This window comes from Salmo trutta, chromosome 31, assembly GCF_901001165.1.
Source record: "Salmo trutta chromosome 31, fSalTru1.1, whole genome shotgun sequence".
NCBI lineage: Eukaryota > Metazoa > Chordata > Actinopteri > Salmoniformes > Salmonidae > Salmo > Salmo trutta.
The window spans coordinates 32,652,335-32,677,637 of record NC_042987.1 but is presented as its reverse complement, the minus strand read 5'-3'; the positions used below and the strand labels follow the sequence as shown (position 1 = coordinate 32,677,637).

The window sequence follows — 25,303 nt, the reverse complement described above, 5'->3', positions numbered from 1 at the left end:
GAAGACATCTACTGGAGACATTATCCAGTCCATGGTGATGTGGTGTGTGTGTGTGATGGAAACAGCAAATTAACACTTGGATACTGTGAGTTAAAAGAGATGAATCAGGCTAGGTGCTTCCCCTTACAAAAAAACAAAAAAAACAGCTACTCAAAATATCTTTAGCCTCAAATCTTTGTTCCATAGGTTGAGGTCATATGACTGCACCACTGCAACGCTTGTATTGTCAGTGTAGACCAGATCCAACCCTCCCTATACCATCACTGGCAACTGCCAATAGTGTTATTAGGTATGCATGCAATTGTGTATGTACAGTGCTGTGAAAAAGTATGTCTTTGATATATTTGGACATATGTTAATTTCAAACTATTGACAAATGGAGGTAACCTAAATGAACATTTAACAGTGACAAATAACACTTTGCAATCATTTATGAAATTAAAATAAACAGAAATCCAATTTTCCTTGTGTGGAAAATGTTAGTACACCCCTACCTGTATCATCCCATCAAATGGCTAAAATTAGAATCTGGTGCACCAAAACAGGTGCAAATGATTAGAACCCCATCAGAGTAACTTGGAGGGGACATAAAGATCAGAAACGTGGTCTGTTTTGGTCTTAACCATACAGGTGTGTGATAGACTTGCCTAATTAAATAAATAGGCCAAGATCAAAAGAGCTCTCTGAGGCCCTCCGAAGAAAGATTGTTGATGACTAGAGTCTGGGAGGAGTTACAAAGCCTGTTCCAAGCAATTTGAAGTCAATCATTCCACTGTCCGACAGATCATCTACAAATGGAGAAAATTCCAGACCACTGGCAATCTATCTAGGACAGGCCGTCCCACCAAATTCAGCCCAAGAGCCGACTGAAAGATGCTCAAAGAAGTCTAAGAACCCCAGGGCAACATCAAGGGATCTACTGGCATCTTGCAACAATCAATGTCTAAGTGCATGAGTCAACTGTCAGAAAGAGACTGCACAAACTTGGCCTACATGGGAGGTCAGGAAGGAAGAAGCCTCTGCTTTCAAAAAAATGATATAAAATGGATGACTGAAGTTTACCAGACCACACCTGGGTGAAGAACAAGACTACTGGAACAATGTGCTCTGGACAGACAAGTCAACGGTGGAGTTGTTTGGGCGCAATGCCAGATGTCATGTTTGGCGAAAACAAAACACTGCCTTTGAACAGAAGAACCTTATACCAACCGTAAAGCATGGTGGAGCGGGCATTATGGTTTAAGGCTGCTTTGCTGCTTCAGGGCCTGGCCAACTTGCCATCATTGAGTCACCCATCAATTCGCATTGGACCAGAGAATACTTGAGGAGAATGTGAGGCCATCTGTCAAAAGGCTGAAGCTGAACTGAAAATGGATCTTGCAATAGGACAATTGATCCAAAACACTCCAGCAAATCCTTAATTGAATGGCTCAAAAATAAGAAATGGAGGGTTATGGAATGGCCGAATCAAAGCCCAGATCTCAATCCTATTGAAATGCTGTGGGGGGACTAGAAGCGGTCTGTACATGCAATACATCCCTCAAACATCACAGTTGAAGCAATTCTGTAAGGAACAGTGACCAAAAATTCCTCCCAGTCAAAGGAAGAGACTGATAGACAGTTACAAGAAACGCCTACATGACGATATTTCATGCTAGGGGTGTACTTATCTTTTTCTGCACAAGGAAATTGCATTTCTGTTGATTTTTGTTGAATAGATGATTGCAAATATAATTGTTCAGTGTTGTTATTTGTTAAATTAGGTTACCTTTATCTGTCAATAGTGTTGCAATGGAGATCAAATATCTATATGTCCAAATATGTAAAAATAAATAAAATAAAATGCAATCCATGGTTCAAATCCATAATCGAGACACAGGGGTTTCCAAACTAGGGAACATAATGGCACCAACCCAGGGCTGCTGGTACACACTGTTGAAGCCATATAATAAATAATGTTTCAATGGTCGTAGCAGTGTGCCACTAAACTCTACCCAACCTGGCCCAGGGTTCCAATAAACTCTACCCAGCCAGGCCCAGGGTTCCAATAAGCTCTACCCAGCCAGGCCCAGGGTTCCAATAAACTCTACCCAGCCAGGCCCAGGGTTCCAATAAACTCTACCCAACCTGGCCCAGGGTTCCAATAAACTCTACCCAGCCAGGCCCAGGGTTCCAATAAACTCTACCCAGCCAGGCCCAGGGTTCCAATAAACTCTACCCAGCCAGGCCCAGGGTTCCAATAAACTCTACCCAGCCAGGCCCAGGGTTCCAATAAACTCTACCCAGCCAGGCCCAGGGTTCCAATAAACTCTACTCAGCCAGGCCCAGGGTTCCAATAAACTCTACTCAGCCAGGCTCAGGGTTCCAATAAACTCTACCCAGCCAGGCCCAGGGTTCCAATAAACTCTACCCAGCCAGGCCCAGGGTTCCAATAAACTCTACCCAGCCAGGCCCAGGGTTCCAATAAACTCTACCCAGCCTGGCCCAGGGTTCCAATAAACTCTACCCAGCCAGGCCCAGGGTTCCAATAAACTCTACCCAGCCAGGCCCAGGGTTCCAATAAACTCTACCCAGCCAGGCCCAGGGTTCCAATAAACTCTACCCAGCCAGGCCCAGGGTTCCAATAAACTCTACCCAACCTGGCCCAGGGTTCCAATAAACTCTACCCAGCCAGGCCCAGGGTTCCAATAAACTCTACCCAACCTGGCCCAGGGTTCCAATAAACTCTACCCAGCCAGGCCCAGGGTTCCAATAAACTCTACCCAGCCAGGCCCAGGGTTCCAATAAACTCTACCCAGCCAGGCCCAGGGTTCCAATAAACTCTACCCAGCCAGGCCCAGGGTTCCAATAAACTCTACCCAGCCAGGCCCAGGGTTCCAATAAACTCTACCCAGCCAGGCCCAGGGTTCCAATAAACTCTACCCAGCCAGGCCCAGGGTTCCAATAAACTCTACCCAGCCAGGCCCAGGGTTCCAATAAACTCTACCCAGCCAGGCCCAGGGTCCCAATAAACTCTACCCAGCCTTGCCCAGGGTTCCAATAAACTCTACCCAGCCTTGCCCAGGGTTCCAATAAACTCTACCCAGCCAGGCCCAGGGTTCCAATAAACTCTACCCAGCCTGGCCCAGGGTTCCAATAAACTCTACCCAGCCAGGCCCAGGGTTCCAATAAACTCTACCCAGCCAGGCCCAGGGTTCCAATAAACTCTACCCAGCCAGGCCCAGGGTTCCAATAAACTCTACCCAGCCAGGCCCAGGGTTCCAATAAACTCTACCCAGCCAGGCCCAGGGTTCCAATAAACTCTACCCAGCCAGGCCCAGGGTTCCAATAAACTCTACCCAGCCAGGCCCAGGGTTCCAATAAACTCTACCCAGCCAGGCCCAGGGTTCCAATAAACTCTACCCAGCCAGGCCCAGGGTTCCAATAAACTCTACCCAGCCAGGCCCAGGGTTCCAATAAGCTCTACCCAGCCAGGCCCAGGGTTCCAATAAACTCTACCCAGCCTGGCCCAGGGTTCCAATAAACTCTACCCAGCCAGGCCCAGGGTTCCAATAAACTCTACCCAGCCAGGCCCAGGGTTCCAATAAACTCTACCCAGCCAGGCCCAGGGTTCCAATAAACTCTACCCAGCCAGGCCCAGGGTTCCAATAAACTCTACCCAGCCTGGCCCAGGGTTCCAATAAACTCTACCCAGCCAGGCCCAGGGTTCCAATAAACTCTACCCAGCCAGGCCCAGGGTTCCAATAAACTCTACCCAGCCAGGCCCAGGTAATCTTATGCTAGTCATCAGTTACTGAACCAATCTCCCAGTAATCCCATTGTTAGGTAGCCTACAACAGATTCCTGGATTTGCCCATGTGACACAATAAAAAAGGGTTTCCCTACCCTCTGTCCAAGCCACAATTAGTCCTGATGGAATTCTTGTAGAACCCCTTATTCTTTTGTAAAAGGTTCTTTGAGGGTTCTTCGTAGGGTGGAAAGGTTCTGCCTGGAACCTTTAGGGTTCTAGATAGCATCTTTATTTCTAAGAGTTACTTGTCTGTTTTTCCCCATAACTGTCTCAACAGGTAATGCCCTGGGGTGTATTCATTCCAACAATTCTGTTTCACAATGGAACGTTTTGCAACTGTTTGGAGTTTCTCTTGGACAAATTCAGGTAAATCCCTCCCCGACTTGTTCCGCTTGCTTCAGTTTAAGAAACGTTTTTCAAAAGAACCAGCAGAATGGAAACACCCCTGTTGAGTGCCATTATGCTTTCTCCCTTTGTGCTACTTCCCAGACTGATCTGGGGCCTGCTTCATGAGATGAAAGTGTGCTCTCTCTGGTCATCTATGAAATGACCAAATTGATCCAGGACCTGTAATGAAGGCTCTAGTCTACAGTGAGAGAGGTCTGATGTAACTTCAACTTTTCAATGTGCGGGGGTAAAGGTTAGTTGAGGTAATTTCTACATGTAGGTAGGGGTGACGTGACTATGCATAGATAATGAACAGCGAGTAGCAGAGGTGTACTAAACAAATGGAGGGGGGGGTCAATGTAATAGTCCGGTGGCCATTTTATTAATTGTTCAGCAGTCTTATGGCTTGGGGGTAGAAGCTGTTAAGGAGCCTTTTGGTCCTAGACTTGGTGCTCTGGTACCGCTTGCCGTGCGGTAGCAGAGAAAACAGTCTATGACTTGGTTGACTGGAGTCTCTGACAATTTTATGGGCTTTCCTCTGACACCGTTTATTATATAGGTCCTGGATGGCAGGAAGCTTGGCCTCAGTGATGTACTGTGCTGTACGCACTACCCTCTGTAGCGCCTTACGGTCAGATGCCGAGCAGTTGCCATACCAGGCGGTGATGCAACCGGTCAGGATGCTCTCGATGGTGCAGCTGAATAACTTTTTGAGGATCTGGGGACCCATGCCAAATCTTTTCAGTGTCCTGAGTGGGTAAAGGTTTTGTCGTGCCCACTTCACGACTCTTCGTGCCCTCTTCGTTCCCTCTTCTTGAGCTTACACATGGACTTGCTTCTTTCTGTCTTGTTGCAGCTATTTCTGTAGAAGGCCTGCCTGCTCACGGTGCCATTGGTATGTAGTGCAGTCGGTTAACAGCTATTTTAGATTGTAACCGAATCTGCAAAGTTTCTGAAGACAATCGAGAGAGTCATTCTCTGTAACTGCTACTACTGTGGTACTACAGTGTATTAGGCTACCCCTATATACTATACTACTGCCACTTTTTTAAAATATATTTTTTAATTTGTTTAGGCATCCTATTATGATGAATGATGATGATGATGAAGATGATGTCAATCAGAGGTGAAACCTCTATGACCCAATTGTCATACTTGATTAAAGTAAAATACTACCTGAGTAAAAGTATAGATACCTTAATTAATAGAAAGTTACTCAAGTAAAAGTGAAAGTCACCCAGTAAAATACTACTTGAGTAAAAGTCTAAAAGTAATTGGTTTTAAATATACTTAAGTATCAAAAGTAAATGTAATAGCTAAAATATAACAGTAAAAGTATAAATCAACTCAGATTTCTTGATTTTTTAAAATGTACTTATAGCCAGGGGCACACTTCAACAGTCAGACATAATTTAGAAACAAAGAATTTGTGTTTAGTGAGTGTCAGATCAGAGGCAGAAGGGATGACCAGGGATGTTCTCTTGATAAGTGCGTGAATTAGACAATTTCCCAGACCTGCTAAGCATTCAAAATATAACGAGTAATTTTGGGTGTCAGAGTAAAAAGTACATAATTTTCTTTACTAATGTAGTGGAGTAAAAGTAGTCAAAAATCTAAATAGTAAAGTACAGATACACCCCAAAAAATACTTAAGAAGTACTTTAAAGTGTTTTTATTTAAATAATTTACACCACTAAGTTTCAACTATAGGATAACCTGGAACAAGTAGTATCCAGCTCATAATCTTCATCATTTTAGTGCACATCTAGAATTGTCACACGCTATTATATTGTGCAAACATGATTTCTTACAGGAGAGTGTGAGAAGTTTCTGATCACGTGGGAGAGTGTGAATAGAATCTGGCTGAGAGAATGGACTCTGGGTTGAGTTGGTGCATAGCTCCTATGGGCGGACGCTGATGTGTTTCCACACAAACCACAGCCTCTCGCTCCCAAAGTGAAAGCAGTGGGACATTTATTTATGTTGCTGCTTCATATATGTGGACTACAGCACAACTTTTCTTCCCTCAGCGAAAAAAGACGCAAGGACTCAAGGAAAGCCATGGAAAGTCAAGTATTTCCAATATGACCTATGGTTTGGTCACCGAATAGGTTATTTTTGACGCACGAGAGGGAAACTTAAAACAAGGCTGTTTTTGGAGTTCCACCTCCCCTGTCTCCGTACAGTTTGATTCAAAGTCAAAAGCCAAGATGGCCGCCGATTCCGTGCAGGTATGAAAGTTGACAACTGTTGCAATAAATGCGTAAAGTTGTTGTAAAGTGCGCTTTCCAAGTTGGTAAATAACATTATTCTATATACCATTTGCAGTGGATTCAAATCTTTTGATGTTAATACATTTCTTAGGGATTTTGTCCCCCTCTTCCGAAGGATTGTCTGGGAATTATAGATTGAGGCCTGGAAAACAATTATCAAAATATCAAAGGTTTTGTGTAATTTTGTACTTGAGCTCCCACCAGCTGAACTACTGAATTAATCTGTTGTATATTATTTTAATGACATGAAATCAATTGAATATCGACCATGATAGTAAAATGTTGAGCGTTTTGGAAGAAAAATAGCGTAGTTTCGAACGCATGGAAAAACATTTTCCATTTTAAGGTCCTTTGTAAACAGTGACCCAGTCAAGTGGGCGCGTGTTAAAACCCAAAGGTGTCTATTAAAAGAAAAACATGTGTTACTAGGCTACAATACTTGTACTAAGTGAGTTGAAAATAATGTTCCAAGACATGCAAGTATAATTTTCAATTCCAAAAGGTTGAGCATTCCCTGATACATGTTTGAATTTTAAACTGGTAACTGTAATGATATTACAACACTTTGAAACTTCACATCATAATCTCAACCGCAACAAATTACTCCGAAAAAAAGTTTGTGGTCACTGCTGACTCTGGGGTGACGTCAGCTGTCAAATCTGGCAATTTTTATATTGGGGAGAGAAAAAAAGTCTATCGAACAACAATGTAGCGTGGACGCATAATGATGTGATCTGACCATAACTTTGTATCCTGCGGAACATGTAGCTACATTTTTCCCCCTCAAACTTCTGCATTCGAGGACACTAACCTGTGAACATATTGCCTTTGTTTGCAGTTTCAGTGATTAGATTAGAGGTAGGTCACTCTTTGGAACCTTATTTGTACCCGTTCAGCCTCCCTCATGAATTCAGACTTGTCTTTTTGCAAACATCGTTTCACAAGACTCTTGTGTTTGTTGGGTGATCGCTGAGATTGTTTGGACAGTGAGTGGAAGACTATATCTGGTATTTGTCAAATTGATTATGTTGCTGTTGACGACTAGACAAAGGACTAGTGCATGTATAGGAGTGACGAAGTGGTGTTATTGCCCATAACCTTTAGGTCATCAGTAGTTTGTCTTGTGTTGTAACCCTACCAAGAAAAACAGGCAAAACATACATCACAGTGATACCTAGGAACAGTGTAAGAGTGGCACTTCCAGTTAAACTGACCAGGGCTGTAATTATACTGAACAAAAATATAAATGCAACAATTTCAAAACATTTCATGAGTTAGTTCATAAAAGGAAATCAGTCAATTTAAATAAATTCATTAGGCCCTAATCTATGGATTTGACATGACTGGGCAGTGGCACAGCAATGGGTGTGCCTGGGAGGGCATAGGCCCATCCACTTGGGAGCCAGGTTCAGCCAATCAGAATTAGTTTTTCTTAGACAGAATACTGCTTACCACCTACCCCCGCCACCTCAGACGATCCCGCAGGTGAAGAAGCCGGATGTTGAGTTCCTGGGCTTGCATGGTTACATGTGGCCTGCTGTTGAAAGGCCAGTTGGATGTGCTGCCAAATTCTCTAAAATGCTTATGGTAGAGAAATTAACATTAAATTCTCAGGCAACCGCTCTGGTGGACATTTCTGCAGTCAGCATACCAACTGCACACTCCCTCAATTTGAGACATCTGTGGCATTGTGTTGTGTGAAAAAAATTCACATTTTAGAGTGTCCTTATATTGTCCTGAACACAAGGTACACCTGTGTAGTGATCACACTGTTTAATCAGCTTCTTGATTTGCCACACTTGTCATGCTCACTAACAGGGATGTAAACACATTTCTGCACAAATTGAGAGAAATAAGCTTTTTGTGCATGTGGAACATTTCTGGGATCTTTTATTTCAGCTCATGAAACATGGGAACAACACTTTACATGTTGCTTTTATATTTTTGTTTGGTGTACACCTGTCATCTATGTAATGTACAAGCGTTGCAGTCTTTTAAATGCATTTGTCTGGCTTGGAGGGGATTGTGTTCACGCTTATGTGCCATTTCTGGTATAAATGCAGCTACTTAACCAAATGTAATAAATCCGGTTTGGGGTAGGAATTGGTGATGTTTAGGTTCAATTGTTGTTTAAGTTGGGCTTTAAAAAAAGCAGGTACTATTGCGCTCTACCGTAAACCTAAATAGTCTTTTAGCATAAGTTAATGTTCGCCTGTCCGACTTTTCCATTGTCCCTGGAATTGAGCTTTAGTTGGCGTTTGAGTTTAAGGCTATTTAGCCTGCTTACAGTGGAAGTTCAAGCCCTAATATTTGCTTTGGTTGGATTCTTGTAGGTGCATGAGAAATAGATAAAACTAAGTTAAGGAATAAGGACACAACCTTTTATCATTTGCGTTGATTCAAACTTATATGCAAGCCTGTCCAAGTTCAATGTTCTCCTCAGTCAGTTAGATTTTCATAGCTATGTTGTTGCTTAGAGTGGAAAATAAGGGTGGTCCATGGCTTTGCATCGTCTTCAGGCTGGTAGTCAAACACAGAAACCAATTGGGTTGAGCTGTCTTTTTACCTCTTCCAGCAGTTGTGACCTCCATTTTACCTGTGAGTCATACAGGGAGGCGGAGCCTCTCTCCCTCTGGACTGAGACGCAGGCCTAATAGGCCGACACATACTTCCTCTGTAAAGGTTTAGCCACTAGTCACCCAGAACAGGGAACCACCGTGCAGTCTAATCTCAAATACACACTAAGCCTAGGTGTCAATAAGAGTATAGCAGTTAGGGAGAAATAAACGTAGGCTGCTTTGACTCAAATACAACAGCTCCAAAGCGCCGTATGTTATTCTGTTGGCTCAGTATGTTGAAACGTGGCGCTTGCTTGCTTCACCGAAGTAGTGGATTAGATTATTTAATTGGCCAAGTACTGATTAATTAACTATACTAAAATATGTATACAGTGTTGGGAAACCAACAAGGCAAAAAATGTTTTTAAGTTAAAAACTCTTTCCGAGGCTCCCAATCTCATCCTTAGAAGTATTAATGTACATGTAGCTGTACACAACGGATCCTCCTGTTAGTCCCATACACGTCACTCCACAGGGGAGGCCATTGGAACTCTGGCGTTTTTTTTTTTAACCAAAGTTTATTTTTAAGACTCCACTCGCTCCCCGGAGTGAGATTAGGTCCCTTTCTCGTCTCATGTGACCTCCCAGAGCGAGAGGCTAAACAGGATTTGGCTGCCCCTTCCTCAGACGGTTTAGGCCAAACTCTGTTTTTAGAAAAAGGGAGAACTTTTGTTTGTGTTGTGAGAGGAAGAACAAAGCAGAACTTAAAAACATACGTGGACGGGCATCTGTAGCAGATGCAATGGAGACGAGGTTGATGGAAATTGATGATGTGATGGTAAGGAACATAGATTTGTGTAGCCAGTAGCCACTGTAGGAATTGTAAAACACCCATGTGTGGATTACGTTACGGTGTGGGCTGAGTGCAACGAGGGGCTGAGTGCAACGAGGGGCTGAGTGCAACGAGGGGCAACATGGGGCTGAGTGCAACATGGGGCTGAGTGCAACATGGGGCTGAGTGCAACGAGGGGCAACATGGGGCTGAGTGCAACGAGGGGCAACATGGGGCTGAGTGAAACATGGGGCTGAGTGCAACGAGGGGCAACAAGGGGCTGAGTGCAACGAGGGGCAACAAGGGGCTGAGTGCAACATGGGGCTGAGTGCAACATGGGGCTGAGTGCAACGAGGGGCAACATGGGGCTGAGTGCAACATGGGGCTGAGTGCAACATGGGGCTGAGTGCAACATGCGGCTGAGTGCAACATGGGGCTGAGTGCAACATGGGCTGAGTGCAACATGGGGCTGAGTGCAACATGGGGCTGAGTGCAACGAGGGGCTGAGTGCAACATGGGCTGAGTGCAGGCGTAACATGTTCTGGTGTTGTGGGCTCATTGTGCCTTGTCTATGAATGGAGCAGTAGGCTAAGCTCAGTTCAAGTGCCGTAAGCGTTTAATGGTTTCACTATGTCAGGGGGAGCTTAACTGTTATTTTCGGCTACAATTTGAAACAAATATTATACACAAGTTCTAGCAATGGGGTCATCCCGAGTGAAATGGAATGAAATTGTCAATTGTAGGCTCGTTCTATTTTCCCTAAAGTTTTTGAAAAGAAAAGTGTGTTAAAAAGTGTGGCATGATACAAATACCAAAAATTGTCTTAAGTTATAGTTTAAAGTATCGTTTACAGAGATATTTGTAGGCCTAACAGGCTTTGGTGTTAACCTGCTGCTACCTGCTATTTATACACCTGACAGGCTTTGGTGTTTACCTGCTATTTGTACGCCTGACAGGCTTTTGTGTTTACCTGCTGTTACCTGCTATTTATACGCCTGACAGGCTTTGGTGTTTACCTGCTCGGCGTTTCTTCCTGTTGCGCCTCTGCTACAGGCTGGCACAATTAAATGTGTCCCACTGTATACAAACTACAACTTTTTATAAAAACTTTATAAAGCATTAAACCTCTACAGGATTGATGGGTCCCCCACAGGACGGTTGAGCTAACGTAGCCTAATGCGATTAGCATGAGGTTGTAAGTAACAAGAACATTTCCCAGGACATAGACATCTGATATTGGCAGAAAGCTTAAATTCTTGTTAATCTAACTGCATTGTTCAATTTACAGTACCTATTACAGTGGAAGAATACTATGCTGCTGTTTGAGGAGAGCGCACAGTTTTGAACTTGAGAAGTTATTAATAAACCATTTGGGCAGTCTTGATATAACATTTTGAACAGAAATACAATGGGTCCTTGGATGAGTCTAAAACTTTGCACATACACTGCTGCCATCTAGTGGCCAAAATCTAAATTGAGCCTAGGCTGGAATAATACATTATGGCCTTTCTCTTGCATTTCAAAGATGATGGTACAAAAAAATACAAAAAAACGAATGTTTTTTTTCTTTGCATTATTTTTTTACCAGATCTAATGTGTTATATTCTCCTACATTCATTTCACATTTCCACAAACTTCAAGGTGTTTCCTTTCAAATGGTACCATGAATATGCATATCCTTGCTTCAGGTCCTGAGCTACAGGCGGTTAGATTTGGGTATGTCATTTTAGGAGAAAATTGGGAAAAAAGGGGCGGATCCTTTAATGTATTCCTGAACGCTTTATAGATGCTTTAATCATTTGTTAGCAATGTCTTGCTAACTAGCCTGCATAAAGGATGATCATGATACAAAGGGTCTTTATCTGGTGCTTCGCCAAATGTGGTATAACCTTTTTGTCCTCCAGATCCTTTTATATAGCGTTCTCCATGACATTTCCTTAGGCCTGACCCCATTTAATTGACTGGTCGATTGTTTGGTCAATAGGCTGTTGGTCGAACGAGATTTCTTTAGTCGAGCTGTAGTCAATATATACACTGCTCAAAAAAATAAAGGGAACACTAAAATAAAACATCCTAGATCTGAATGAATGAAATAATCTTATTAAATACTTTTTTCTTTACATAGTTGAATGTGCTGACAACAAAATCACACAAAAATAATCAATGGAAATCCAATTTATCAACCCATGGAGGTCTGGATTTGGAGTCACACTCAAAATGAAAGTGGAAAACCACACTACAGGCTGATCCAACTTTGATGTAATGTCCTTAAAACAAGTCAAAATGAGGCTCAGTAGTGTGTGTGGCCTCCACGTGCCTGTATGACCTCCCTACAACGCCTGGGCATGCTTCTGATGAGGTGGCGGATGCTCTCCTCCCAGACCTTGACTAAAGCATCCGCCAACTCCTGGACAGTCTGGTGCAACGTGGCGTTGGTGGATGGAGCGAGACATGATGTCCCAGATGTGCTCAATTGGATTCAGGTCTGGGGAACGGGCGGGCTAGTCCATAGCATCAATGCCTTCCTCTTGCAGGAACTGCTGACACTCCAGCCACATGAGGTCTAGCATTGTCTTGCATTAGGAGGAACCCAGGGCCAACTGCACCAGCATATGGTCTCACAAGGGATCTGAGGATCTCATCTCGGTAGCGAATGGCAGTCAGGCTACCTCTGGCGAGCACATGGAGGGCTGTGCGGCCCCCCAAAGAAATTCCAAAAGAAATGCCACCCCACACCATGACTGACCCACCGCCAAACCGGTCATGCTGGAGGATGTTGCAGGCAGCAGAACATTCTCCACGGCGTCTCCAGACTCTGTCACGTCTGTCACATGTGCTCAGTGTGAACCGGCTTTCATCTGTGAAGAGCACAGGGCGCCAGTGGCGAATTTGCCAATCTTGGTGTTCTCTGGCAAATGCCAAATGTCCTGCACGGTGTTGGGCTGTAAGCACAACCCCCACCTGTCGACGTCAGGCCCTCATACCACCCTCATGGAGTCTGTTTCTGACCGTTTGAGCAGACACATGCACATTTGTGGCCTGCTGGAGGTCATTTTGCAGGGCTCTGGCAGTGCTCCTCCTGCTCCTCCTTGCACATAGGCGGAGGTAGAAGTCCTGCTGCTGGGTTGTTGCCCTCCTACGGCCTCCTCCATATCTCCTGATGTACTGGCCTGTCTCCTGGTAGCACCTCCATGCTCTGGACGCTACGCTGACAGACACAGCAAACCTTCTTGCCACAGCTCGCATTGATGTGCCATCCTGGATGAGCTGCACTACCTGAGCCACTTGTGTGGGTTGTAGACTCCGTCTCATGCTACCACTAGAGTGAAAGCACCGCCAGCATTCAAAAGTGACCAAAACATCAGCCAGGAAGCATAGGAACTGAGAAGTGGTCTGTGGTCCCCACCTGCAGAACCACTCCTTTATTGGGGGTGTCTTGCTAATTGCCTATAATTTCCACCTGTTGTCTATTCCATTTGCACAACAGCATATGAAATTTATTGTCAATCAGTGTTGCTTCCTAAGTGGACAGTTTGATTTCACAGAAGTGTGATTGACTTGGAGTTACATTGTGTTGTTTAAGTGTTCCCTTTATTTTTTTGAGTAGTATGTATGTATGTATGTGTATATATATATATATATATATATATATACACACACACACGCAGTACCAGTCAAAAGTTATTTTTACTATTTTCTACATTGTAGAATAATAGTGAAGACATCAAAACTATGAAGTAACACATGGAATCATGTAGTAACCAAAAACGTATTAAACAAATCAAAATATATTGTATTTTTGAGATTCTTCAAAGTAGCCACCCTTTGCCTTGATGACAGCTTTGCACACTCTTGACAGTCTCTCAACCAACTTCATGAGGTAGTCACCTGGAATGCATTTAAATTAACAGGTGTGCGTTGCAAAAAGTTAATTTGTGGAATTTCTTTCTTTCTTAATGCATTTGAGCCAATAGGTTGTGTTGTGACAAGATAGGGGTGGTATACAGAAGATAGCGGCAGGTAGTCTAGTGGTTAGAGCGTTAGACTTACATTTACATTTTTACATTTTAGTCATTTAGCAGACGCTCTTATCCAGAGCGACTTACAGTAGTGAATGCATACATTTCATACAATTTCATACATTTTTTTAACATTTTTTTTCTGTGCTTGCCCCCGTGGGAATCGAACCCACAACCCTGGCATTGCAAACGCCATGCTCTACCAACTGAGCTACAGGGAAGGCCACTGTCACCGTAAGGTTGCAAGATCGAATCCCCGAGCTGACAAGGTAAAAATCTGTCGTTCTACCCCTGAACAAGGCAGTTAACCCACTGTTCCTAGGCAGTCATTGAAAATAAGAATTTTTTCTTAACTGACAAGCCAAGTTAAATAAAGGTTAAAAAAAAAATTGCCCTATTTTGGTAAAACACCAGCAAGGCTAAAACGATCATCAAGGACAACAACCACCCGAGCCACTGCATGTTCACACTGCTACCATCCAAAAGGCGAGGTCAGTACAGGTGCATCAAAGCTGGGACCGAGAGACTGAAAAACAGCTTTTATCTCAAGGCCATCAGACTGCTAAACAGGAATCACTAACTCAGAGTTGCTGCTGCCTACATTGAGACCCAATCACTGGCTAATTTAATAAATGGATCACTAGTCACTTTAAACAATGTCACTTCAAACAATGCTACTTAATAATGTTTACATGTCTTACATTACTCATACCATATGTATATCCTGTATTTTATACCATCTATTGCACCTTTCCTATGCCGCTCGGCCATCGCTCATCCATATATTTATATGTACATATTCTCATTCAACCCTTTTAGATTTGTGTGTATTAGGTAGTTCGTTGGGGAATTGTTAGATATTGCTGCACAAGCATTTCGCTGCACTCACATTAACATCTGTTAACCATGTGTATGTGACCAATAAAATTGGATTTGATTTTGATTTTACCAAGTCCATATTAGGGCAAGAAGAACTCAAATAAGCAAAGAGAAATGACAGTCCATCATTACTTTAAGACATGAAGGTCAGTCAATCCGGACAAAGTTCAGTGAAGTGTAGTCGCAAAAACCATAAAGTGCTATGATGAAACTGGCTCTCACGAGGACCGCCACAAGAAAGGAAGTCCCAGAGTTACTTCTGCTGCAGAGGATAAGTTCATTAGCGTTAACTGCACTTCAGATTGCAGCCCAAATAAATGCTTTACAGAGTTAAAGTAATAGACTCATCTCAACATCAACTGTTCAGAGGAAACTGTGAATCAGGCCTTCATGGTCGAATTGTTGCAAAGAAACCACTCCTAATGGACACCAATAATAAGATGAGACTTTCTTGGACCAAGAAACACGAGCAGTTGACATTCGACTGGTGGAAATCTGTCCTTTGGTCTGATTAGTCCAAATTGGAGATTTTTGGTTCCAACCGCCGTGTCTTTGTGAGACGCAGAGTAGGTCCCTTGTGGCTCAGTTGGTAGAGCATGGTGTTTGCAACGCCTGGGTTGTGGGTTCGATTCCCACGGGGGACCAGTACAGAGAAAATGTATAAAATGTATGCATTCACTACTGTAAGTCGCTCTGGATAAGAGCGTCTGCTAAATGACTAAAATGTAAATATGGGTGATCTCCGCATGTGTGGTTCCCACCGTGAAGCATTGAGGAGGTGTGGGGCTGTTTTGCTGGTGACACTGTCAGTGATTTATTTAGAATTCAAGGCACTCTTTACCAACATTGCTACCACATCATTCTGCAGCGATACGCCATCCCATCTGGTTTGTGTTTAGTGGGACAATCATTTGTTTTTCAACAGGACAATGACCCGACACACACCTCCAGGCTGTGTAAGGGCTATTTGACCAAGAAGGAGAGTGATGGAGTGCTGCATCAGATGACATGGCCTCCACAATCACCCAACCTCAACCCAATTGAGATGTTTGGGATGAGTTGGACCGCAGAGTGAAGGAAAAGCAGCCAACAAGTGCTCAGCATATGTGGGAACTCCTTCAAGACTGTTGGAAAAGCATTCCTCATGAAGCTGGTTCAGACAATGTCAAGAGTGTGCAAAGCTGTCAAGGCAAAGGGTGGTTACTTTGAAAAATAAACAAATCAAATATATTTTATAACACCTTTTTGGTTACAACATGATTCCATATGTTATTTCATAGTTTTGATGTCTTCACTATTATTCAACAATATAGTAAAAATAAAGAAAACCCCCTGAATGAGTAGGTGTGTCCAAACTTTTGACTGATACTGTATATGTACAAGACACCTGTTTGATTTGCACCTGTCTGAGTGGACTAATCCAGTGTGGAGGCCGTAGGGATGGCACAGTCCATCACTCTAAGAAGTTCTTCTGAACTTGTATATGGTTATATTACATAAGAACAATGGTGCAACACTAATAACAAATAGTATTTTATAACAAATGCACTTTCTCCCGCATTGGATAGTGGTCGCTGTCGACGGTTCTGAAACCAATCAGTACACCACAGAAATAACACAGGCAACAGAAGCAGGACCTGTTTGAGTGTTTGTTTAGTACCCTATTGATTCTTGACAACGACATGTCAAGTAAACAATATGGGGGAAAAATGCACAATTCTTTTTCAATCTTCAACATTGAAATGCTACCAAAAAAATGTATTGAAACTTGTTACAAATGATCACTCATGATTCACCGAACAATATTTTGGAAGAGGGAGTAAAGTACTTTAAGAATGTTTTCGTTTCAGTCTCCTCCATCTCTACTAACCAAAGCTAATTGTATGGATATTTTTCCTTATTAATAATGTAAAATTAACATCTGTACAAAAAGACTCATGTGAAGGCCAAATTACAGAGGAACTTCTTGATGCAATTAAAGCCTTTATGGCTGGGGGGAACTCCAGGGCTGGATGGCATACCAGTGGAAGTATACAAAACTTTTTTTGATATACTCAGAGGACCATTATTAGCATGTTTTAACCAGTCCAATATAAACGGTAGATCTTCGAACAAGCAACAAGGTCTGATTTCATTATTACTGAAACAGGATCCAAGTGGTGTTTGTATATATAACTACACTTCAGTGTTGTGATGCAAAAATTCTAGCTAAATGCTTGGCGCTTAGAATTAAAAAGGTTTTGTCAGATATTATTCATCCTAATCAGACAGGTTTTTTACATGGACGATACATTTTGAGATAATATAAGACAAGTACTGGAAACAATAGAACACTATGAAATATCGGGGAAACCAGGCCTGGTTTTCATAGCTGATTATGAAAAGGCTTTTGATAAAGTACAACTGGAGTTTATATATAAATGCCTAGAATATTTCAATTTTGGAGAATCTCTTATAAAATGGGTTAAAGTTATGTATACTAACCCTAGGTGTAAAATAGTAAATAATGGCTACATCTCAAAGTTTTAAGCTGTCGAGGAGTAAAACAAGGTTGTCCACTATAGGCATATTTATTTATTATTGCCATTGAAATGTTAGCTGTTATTGTTAGATCTAATTTTAAGGGATTAGAAATTCATGGATTAATTACAAAGTTGTCATTGCACGCTGATGGTTCATGTTTTCTTTAAAAACCACAATTAGAATCCCTCCACAGCCTCATAGAGGATCTATATACTTTTGCTAACCTTTCTGGATTAAAACCAATTTGGATCACTAAAAAATGCAACTTTTACATTCCTGTGTAGTTTACTAATAAAATGGTCTGACGGGGATGTGGACATACTCCGTATACACCCCCTTGGCATTATTCCTATTTTGTTGCCTTACAACCTGGAATTAAAATGGCTTTTTGGGGGGTTTGTGTCATTTGATTTACACAACATGCCTACCACTTTGAAGATCCAAAGTGTTTTTTTTAATTGTGAATGAAATAAGACACAAAAAAAAGAACTTGAGCATGCATAACTATTCCCCCGCCCCCAAAGTCAATACTTTGTAGAGCCACCTTTTGCAGCATATACAACTGCAAGTATCTTGGGGTATGTCTCTAAGCTTGGCATCTAGCCACTGGGATTTTTGCCCGTTCTTCAAGGCAAAACTGCTCCAGCTCCTTCAAGTTGGATGGGCTCCGCTGGTGTACAGCAATATTTAAGTCATACCACAGATTCTTAATTGGATTGAGGTCTGGGCTTTGACGAGGCCATTCCAAGACATTTAAATGTTTCCTCTTAAACCACTCAAGTGTTGCTTTATCAGTATGCTTAGGGTCATTGTCCTGCTAGAAGGTGAATCTCCGTCCCAGTCTCAAATCTCTGGAAGACTGAAACAGGTTTCCCTCAAGAATTTCCCTGTATTTAGCACCATCCATCATTCCTTCAATTCTGACCAGTTTCCCAGTCCCTGCCAATGAAAACATCCCCACAGCATGATGCTGCCACCACCCTGCTTCACTGTGGGGATGGTGTTCTCGGGGAATGCAAGGTGTTGGGTTTGCGCCAGACATAGCGTTTTTGATGATGGCCAAAAACCTCAATTTTAGTCTCATCTGACCATAGTACCTTCTTCCATATGTTTGGGGAGTCTCCCACATGCCTTTTGGCGAACACCAAACATGTTTGCTTATTTTTTTTCTGGCCACTCTTGTGTGTATGGCTTAAAGTGGTCCTATGAACAGATATTCCAATCTCTGCTGTGGAGCTTTGCAGCTCCTTCAGGGTTATCTTTGGTCTCTTTGTTGCCTCTCTGATTAATGCCCTCCTTGCCTGGCCTGTGAGTTTTGGTGGGCGGCCCTCTCTTGGCAGGTTTGTTGTGGTGTCATATTCTATTTTTTTAATAATGGATTTAATGGTGATGTTCAAAGTTTCAGAGATTTTTTAATAACCCAACCCTGATCTGTACTTCTCCATAACTTTGTTTGGAGAGCTCCTTGGTCTTCATAGTGCCGCTTACTTGGTGGTGCCCCTTGCTGTTGCAGACTTTGGGGCCTTTCAGAACAGCTGTGTGTGTGTGTGTGTGTGTGTGTATATACTGAGATCATGTGACACTTAGATTGCAAACAGGTAGACTTTATTTAACTAATTATGTGACTTCTGAAGGTAATTGATTGCACCAGATCTTTAGGGGCTTCATAGCAAAGGAGGTGAATATATATGCACGCACCACTTTTCCGTTTATTTATTTTTTAAATATTTTGAAACAAGTTATTTTTCACTAAACCAATTTGGACTATTTTGTGTCTGTTACATGAAATCCAATTAAAAATCTATTTAAATTACAGGTTGTAATGCAACAAAATATGAAAAATGCCAAGGGGGTGAATACTTTTCCAAGGCACTGTACATATCCAGAAAGAAAAATGATCTCACCCGAATACATTTTAATAGAAAGTTAGCAAAAATAGATAAGCTCTTGCTACCATGGAAAGGAAAATACCTGTCTATTTGTGGAAAAATCACCCTGATTAACTCTTTAGTCATATCACTGTTTATCCATTTGCTTTTGGTTTTGCCTATACCTTGTGACCTGCTTTTTAAATTATATGAACCAAAAATATTCAATTTTATTTGGAATGGCAAGCCAGACAAAATTAAAAGGGCCTATTTATATAACGAATATGAATTTGGAAGTTAGACATTATTAAAGTATTAGACCCCTCACGGAAGGCATCAGTCATACAATAGTCATACTTAAATCCGAAATGGTTCTATAGTAAATTAGTAAGAATGTCTCACCCCATGTTCAAGAATGGCCTTTTTCCCTTAATTCAAATTACAGCTGCTCACTTTTTTTTGCAATTTCAGTTTAATCCAGCTGAAAAGACAGAACAAATAATACAACAAATATTGTGGTTAAACTCAAATATACTAATTGATTTAAAAAAATAAAAAAGGTATACTTTTTGTAAATTATATCATAAATAAGACTGGTGGAGTTGTCACACATGCAGCTAATACAGACATATGGAAATGTCTGCTCTACCCAAAATTATAACTAATTGCAGCATTACCACAAAAATGGACGAGGCAAGTAGAAGGGGGAAAAAGTAAGGAACTTGTCTGTCGGCCCTGCATTAAAGGGCAAAAATGGTTAAAGAAAATTGTGGAGGAAAAAAAATAAAATAAAAAATAAATAAAATATATATATACAGTATCTCACAAAAGTGAGTACACCCTCACATTTTTGTAAATATTTGAATATATCTTTTCATGTGACAACACTGAAGAAATGACACTTTGCTACAATGTAAAGTAGTAAGTGTACAGCTTGTATAACAGTGTAAATGTGCTGTCCCCTCAAAATAACTCAACACACAGCCATTAATGTCTAAACCGCTGGCAACAAAAGTGAGTACACCCCTAAGTGAAAATGTCCAAATTGCGCCCAATTAGCCATTTTCCCTCCCCGGTGTCATGTAACTCGTCAGTGTTACAAGGTCTCAGGTGTGAATGGGGAATAGGTGTGTTAAATTTGGTGTCATCGCTCTCACACTCCCTCATACTGACTGGTCACTGGAAGTTCAACATGGCACCTCATGGCAAAGAACTCTGAGGATCTGAAAAAAAAAGAATTGTTGCTCTACATAAAGATGGCCTGGGCTATAAGAAGATTGCCAAGACCCTGAAACTGAGCTGGAGCACGGTGGCCAAGACCATACAACGGTTTAACAGGACAGGTTCCACTCAGAACAGGCCTCGCCATGGTCGACCAAAGAAGTTGAGTGCACGTGCTCAGCGTCATATCCAGAGGTTGTCTTTGGGAAATAGACGTATGGGTGCTGCCAGCATTGCTGCAGAGGTTGAAGGGGTGGGGGGGTCAGCCTGTCAGTGCTCAGACCATACGCCGCACACTGCATGAAATTGGTCTGCATGGCTGTCGTCCCAGAAGGAAGCCTCTTCTAAAGATGATGCACAAGAAAGCCCGCAAACAGTTTGCTGAAGACAAGCAGACTAAGGACATGGATTACTGGAACCATGTCCTGTGGTCTGATGAGACCAAGATAAACTTATTTGGTTCAGATGGTGTCAAGCGTATGTGGCGGAAACCAGGTGAGGAGTACAAAGACAAGTGTGTCTTGCCTACAGTCAAGCATGGTGGTGGGAGTGTCATGGTCTGGGGCTGCATGAGTGCTGCCGGCACTGGGGAGCTACAGTTCATTGAGGGAACCATGAATGCCAACATGTACTGTGACATACTGAAGCAGAGCATGATCCCCTCCCTTCGGAGACTGGGCCGCAGGGCAGTATTCCAACATGATAACGACCCCAAACACACCTCCAAGACGACCACTGCCTTGCTAAAGAAGCTGAGGGTAAAGGTGATGGACTGGCCAAGCATGTCTCCAGACCTAACCCCTATTGAGCATCTGTGGGGCATCCTCAAACGGAAGGTGGAGGAGTGCAAGGTCTCTAACATCCACCAGCTCCGTGATGTCATCATGGAGGAGTGGAAGAGGACTCCAGTGGCAACCTGTGAAGCTCTCGTGAACTCCATGCCCAAGAGGGTTAAGGCAGTGCTGGAAAATGATGGTGGCCACACAAAATATTGACACTTAGGGCCCAATTTGGATATTTTCACTTAAGGGTGTACTCACTTTTGTTGCCAGCGGTTTAGACATTAATGGCTGTGTGTTGAGTTATTTTGAGGGGACAGCACATTTACACTGTTATACAAGCTGTACACTTACTACTTTACATTGTAGCAAAGTGTCATTTTTTCAGTGTTGTCACATGAAAAGATTTTATTCAAATATTTACAAAAATGTGAGGGGTGTACTCACTTTTGTGAGATACTGTATATATATATATATTTTTTTTTATATATTTTTTTTTCCTCCACAATTTTCTTTAACCATTTTTGCCCTTTAATGCAGGGCCGACAGACAAGTTCCTTACTTTTTCCCCCTTCTACTTGCCTCGTCCATTTTTGTGGTAATGCTGCAATTAGTTATAATTTTGGGTAGAGCAGACATTTCCATATTTTAATCAATTAGTATATTTGAGTTTAACCACAATATTTGTTGTATTATTTGTTCTGTCTTTTCAGCTGGATTAAACTGAAATTGCAAAAAAAAAGTGAGCAGCTGTAATTTGAATTAAGGGAAAAAGGCCATTCTTGAACATGGGGTGAGACATTCTTACTAATTTACTAGAGAACCATTTCGGATTGTACTCACTTTTGTGAGATACTGTGTATGTATATACCAATTTCATTTAAGGACCAAAACATTGACAGCTGTGCCATATAGATTGCAAAATAGTTGGGAAGAGATTTTCGATGTACCGATTCCATGGCACATGGTTTATGAATTGACACGCAAAACGACACCATATTCAAAACTTCACATTTTTCAATTTAAATTATTATACAGAATTCCTGCAACCAATATAATGATATAGGGGATACAATCTTCTCAGCTCTGCAGATTTTGCTGTGAGGAGGCAGTCGTTAGATCATTTATTTTGGTACTGTCCATATGTAGCTCGTTTTTGGTCACAGGTCCAGGAATGGCTGAAGAATTGTAACATTTACCTAGAACTAATGCTGCCGATAGCAATACTGGGTGATGTGAAAAGTCACAGTCAATCGATCAATAATATAAAACAATAATTATCTTTAATTTACAATCTGTAGAAGCTATGAGAATAGAAAGGTTCAGTACTTTTGTGAAGCATCACAGCACAGTTGAAAAATATATGGCAAATAGAAATCCAATATGGATGGTGTTGAGAGATAGATGGGAGGGATTGAATGGAGCTGAAGGGTGGGACTTATTAAGATAACAAATCTAAAACATACGGGGTCTGTAAAATGTATATAGGTTCAGAAACTTTGAAAATAGCACAGTTATAAATAGAAAGGGTGGTAGGGTTTGCGGGGAATAATAAAGGTATATTCTAAAAAGTGTATGTATGTATATTTCCAATCCTCCATATTTTTGGGGGTAAATAAATAAATAATATATTTAATGGTGCTCTGTTTCATATTTTTTTTTTATAACCCAACCCTGACCCCGTATGTTTTAGATTTGTTATCTTAATAAGTCCCACCCTTCAGCTCCATTCAATCCCTCCCATCTATCTCTTAACACCATCCATATTGGATTTCTATTTGCCATATATTTTAACTGTATATATATATACACACACACACACACACACACACACTCTCACACACACACACACACACACAGTGGGGAGAACAAGTATGATACACTGCCGATTTTGCAGGTTTCCTACTTACAAAGCATGTAGAGGTCTGTCATTTCTATCATAGGTACACTTCAACTGTGAGAGACGTAATCTAAAACAAAAATCCAGAAAATCACATTGTATGATTTTTAAGTAATTCATTTGCATTTTATTGGATGACATAAGTATTTGATACATCAGAAAAGCAGAACTTAATATTTGGTACAGAAACCTTTGTTTGCAATTACAGAGATCATACGTTTCCTGTAATTCTTGAACAGGTTTGCACACACTGCAGCAGGGATTTTGGCCCACTCCTCCTCCATACAGACCTTCTCCAGATCCTTCAGGTTTCGGGACTGTCGCTGGGCTATACAGACTTTCAGCTCCCTCCAAAGATTTTCTATTGGGTTCAGGTCTGGAGACTGGCTAAGCCACTCCAGGACCTTGAGATGCTTCTTACGGAGCCACTCCTTAGTTGCCCTGGCTGTGTGTTTCGGGTTGTTGTCATGCTGGAAGACCCAGCCACGACCCATCTTCAATGCTCTTACTGAGGGAAGGAGGTTGTTGGCCAAGATCTCGCGATACATGGCCCCATCCATCCTCCCCTCAATACGGTGCAGTCGTCCTGTCCCCTTTATAGAAAAGCATCCCCAAAGAATGATGTTTCCACCTCCATGCTTCACGGTTGGGATGGTGTTCTTGGGGTTGTACTCATCCTTCCTCCAAACACGGCGAGTGGAGTTTAGACCAAAAAGCTCTATTTTTGTCTCATCAGACCACATGACCTTCTCCCACTCCTCCTCTGGATCATCCAGATGGTCATTGGCAAACTTCAGATGGGCCTGGACATGGGCTGGCTTGAGCAGGGGGACCTTGCGTGCGCTGCAGTATTTTAATCCATGACGGCGTAGTGTGTTACTAATGGTTTTCTTTGAGACTGTGGTCCCAGCTCTCTTCAGGTCATTGACCAGGTCCTGCCGTGTAGTTCTGGGCTGATCCCTCACCTTCCTCATGATCATTGATGCCCCACGAGGTGAGATCTTGCATGGAGCCCCAGACCGAGGTTGATTGACCGTCATCTTGAACTTCTTCCATTTTCTAATAATTGCGCCAACAGTTGTTGCCTTCTCACCAAGCTGCTTGCCTATTGTCCTGTAGCCCATCCCAGCCTTGTGCAGGTCTACAATTTTATCCTAGATGTCCTTACACAGCTCTCTGGTCTTGGCCATTGTGGAGAGGTTGGAGTCTGTTTGATTGAGTGTGTGGACAGGTGTCTTTTTATACAGGTAACGAGTTCAAACAGGTGCAGTCAATACAGGTAATGAGTGGAGAACAGGAGGGCTTCTTAACCTCTCTAGTACATGTGGGACGAACTCGTCCCACCTACGTAACAGCCACTGAAATCCAGTGGCGCGATTTTTGAATCGTTAGAAATGCTATAACTTCAATTTCTCAAACATATGACTATTTCACAGCTATTTAAAGACAAGAATCTCGTTAATCTAACCCCACTGTCCGATTTCAAAAAGGCTTTACAACAAAAGCAAAACATTAGATTATGTCAGCAGAGTACCCAGCCAGAAATAATCACACAGCCATTTTTCAAGCTAGCATATCATGTCACATAAACCCAAACCACAGCTAAATGCAGCACTAACCTTTTATAATCTTCATCAGATGACACACCTAGGACATTGTGTTATACAATACATGCATGTCTGTTCAATCAAGTTCATATTTATATCAAAAACCAGCTTTTTACATTAGCATGTGACGTTCAGAAAAAGCATAACCACCGCAAACTTCCGGTGAATTTACTAACAGTTTGCTAAATTACTCACGATAAACGTTCACAAAAAGCATAACAATTATTTTAAGAATTATAGATACATTACCCCTCTATGCACTCGATATGTCCGATTTTAAAATAGCTTTTCGGATGAAGCACATTTTGCAATAATCTAAGTACATAGCCCGGCATTACAGGGCTAGCTATTTAGATACCCACCCAGGTCAGCATCCACCAAAATCACATTTCCTATAAGAAAGATGTTCTTACCTTGCTTGTTCTTCATCAGAATACACTGCCAGGACTTCTACTTCAATAACAAATGTTGGTTTGGTCCCAAATAATCCATCGTTATGTTCCAACAGCGACGTTTTGTTCGTGAGTTCTAGAATGCTTTTTCGCGGTGTCGCGCATGGCGCATTGGCGTGTCAAAAATGTCTAAATATTCCATTACCGTACTTCGAAGCATGTCAACCGCTGTTTAAAACCAATTTTTATGCCATTTATGTCATAGAGAAGTGTTA

General features: G+C 42.0%; 1 protein-coding gene across 1 annotated transcript in view; it reads left to right on the top strand.

The window, feature by feature from the left end:
- Positions 1–6,043: 6,043 nt before the first annotated feature.
- Positions 6,044–25,303, top strand: part of LOC115170007 (serine/threonine-protein kinase N2) — a 48,821-nt gene continuing 29,561 nt past the window's right edge. The window contains exon 1 of the mRNA XM_029726200.1: positions 6,044–6,408. Coding sequence (XP_029582060.1) covers positions 6,388–6,408 — 21 coding nt within the window. The 5' untranslated portion in view covers positions 6,044–6,387. The remainder of the gene's footprint in view (positions 6,409–25,303) is intronic.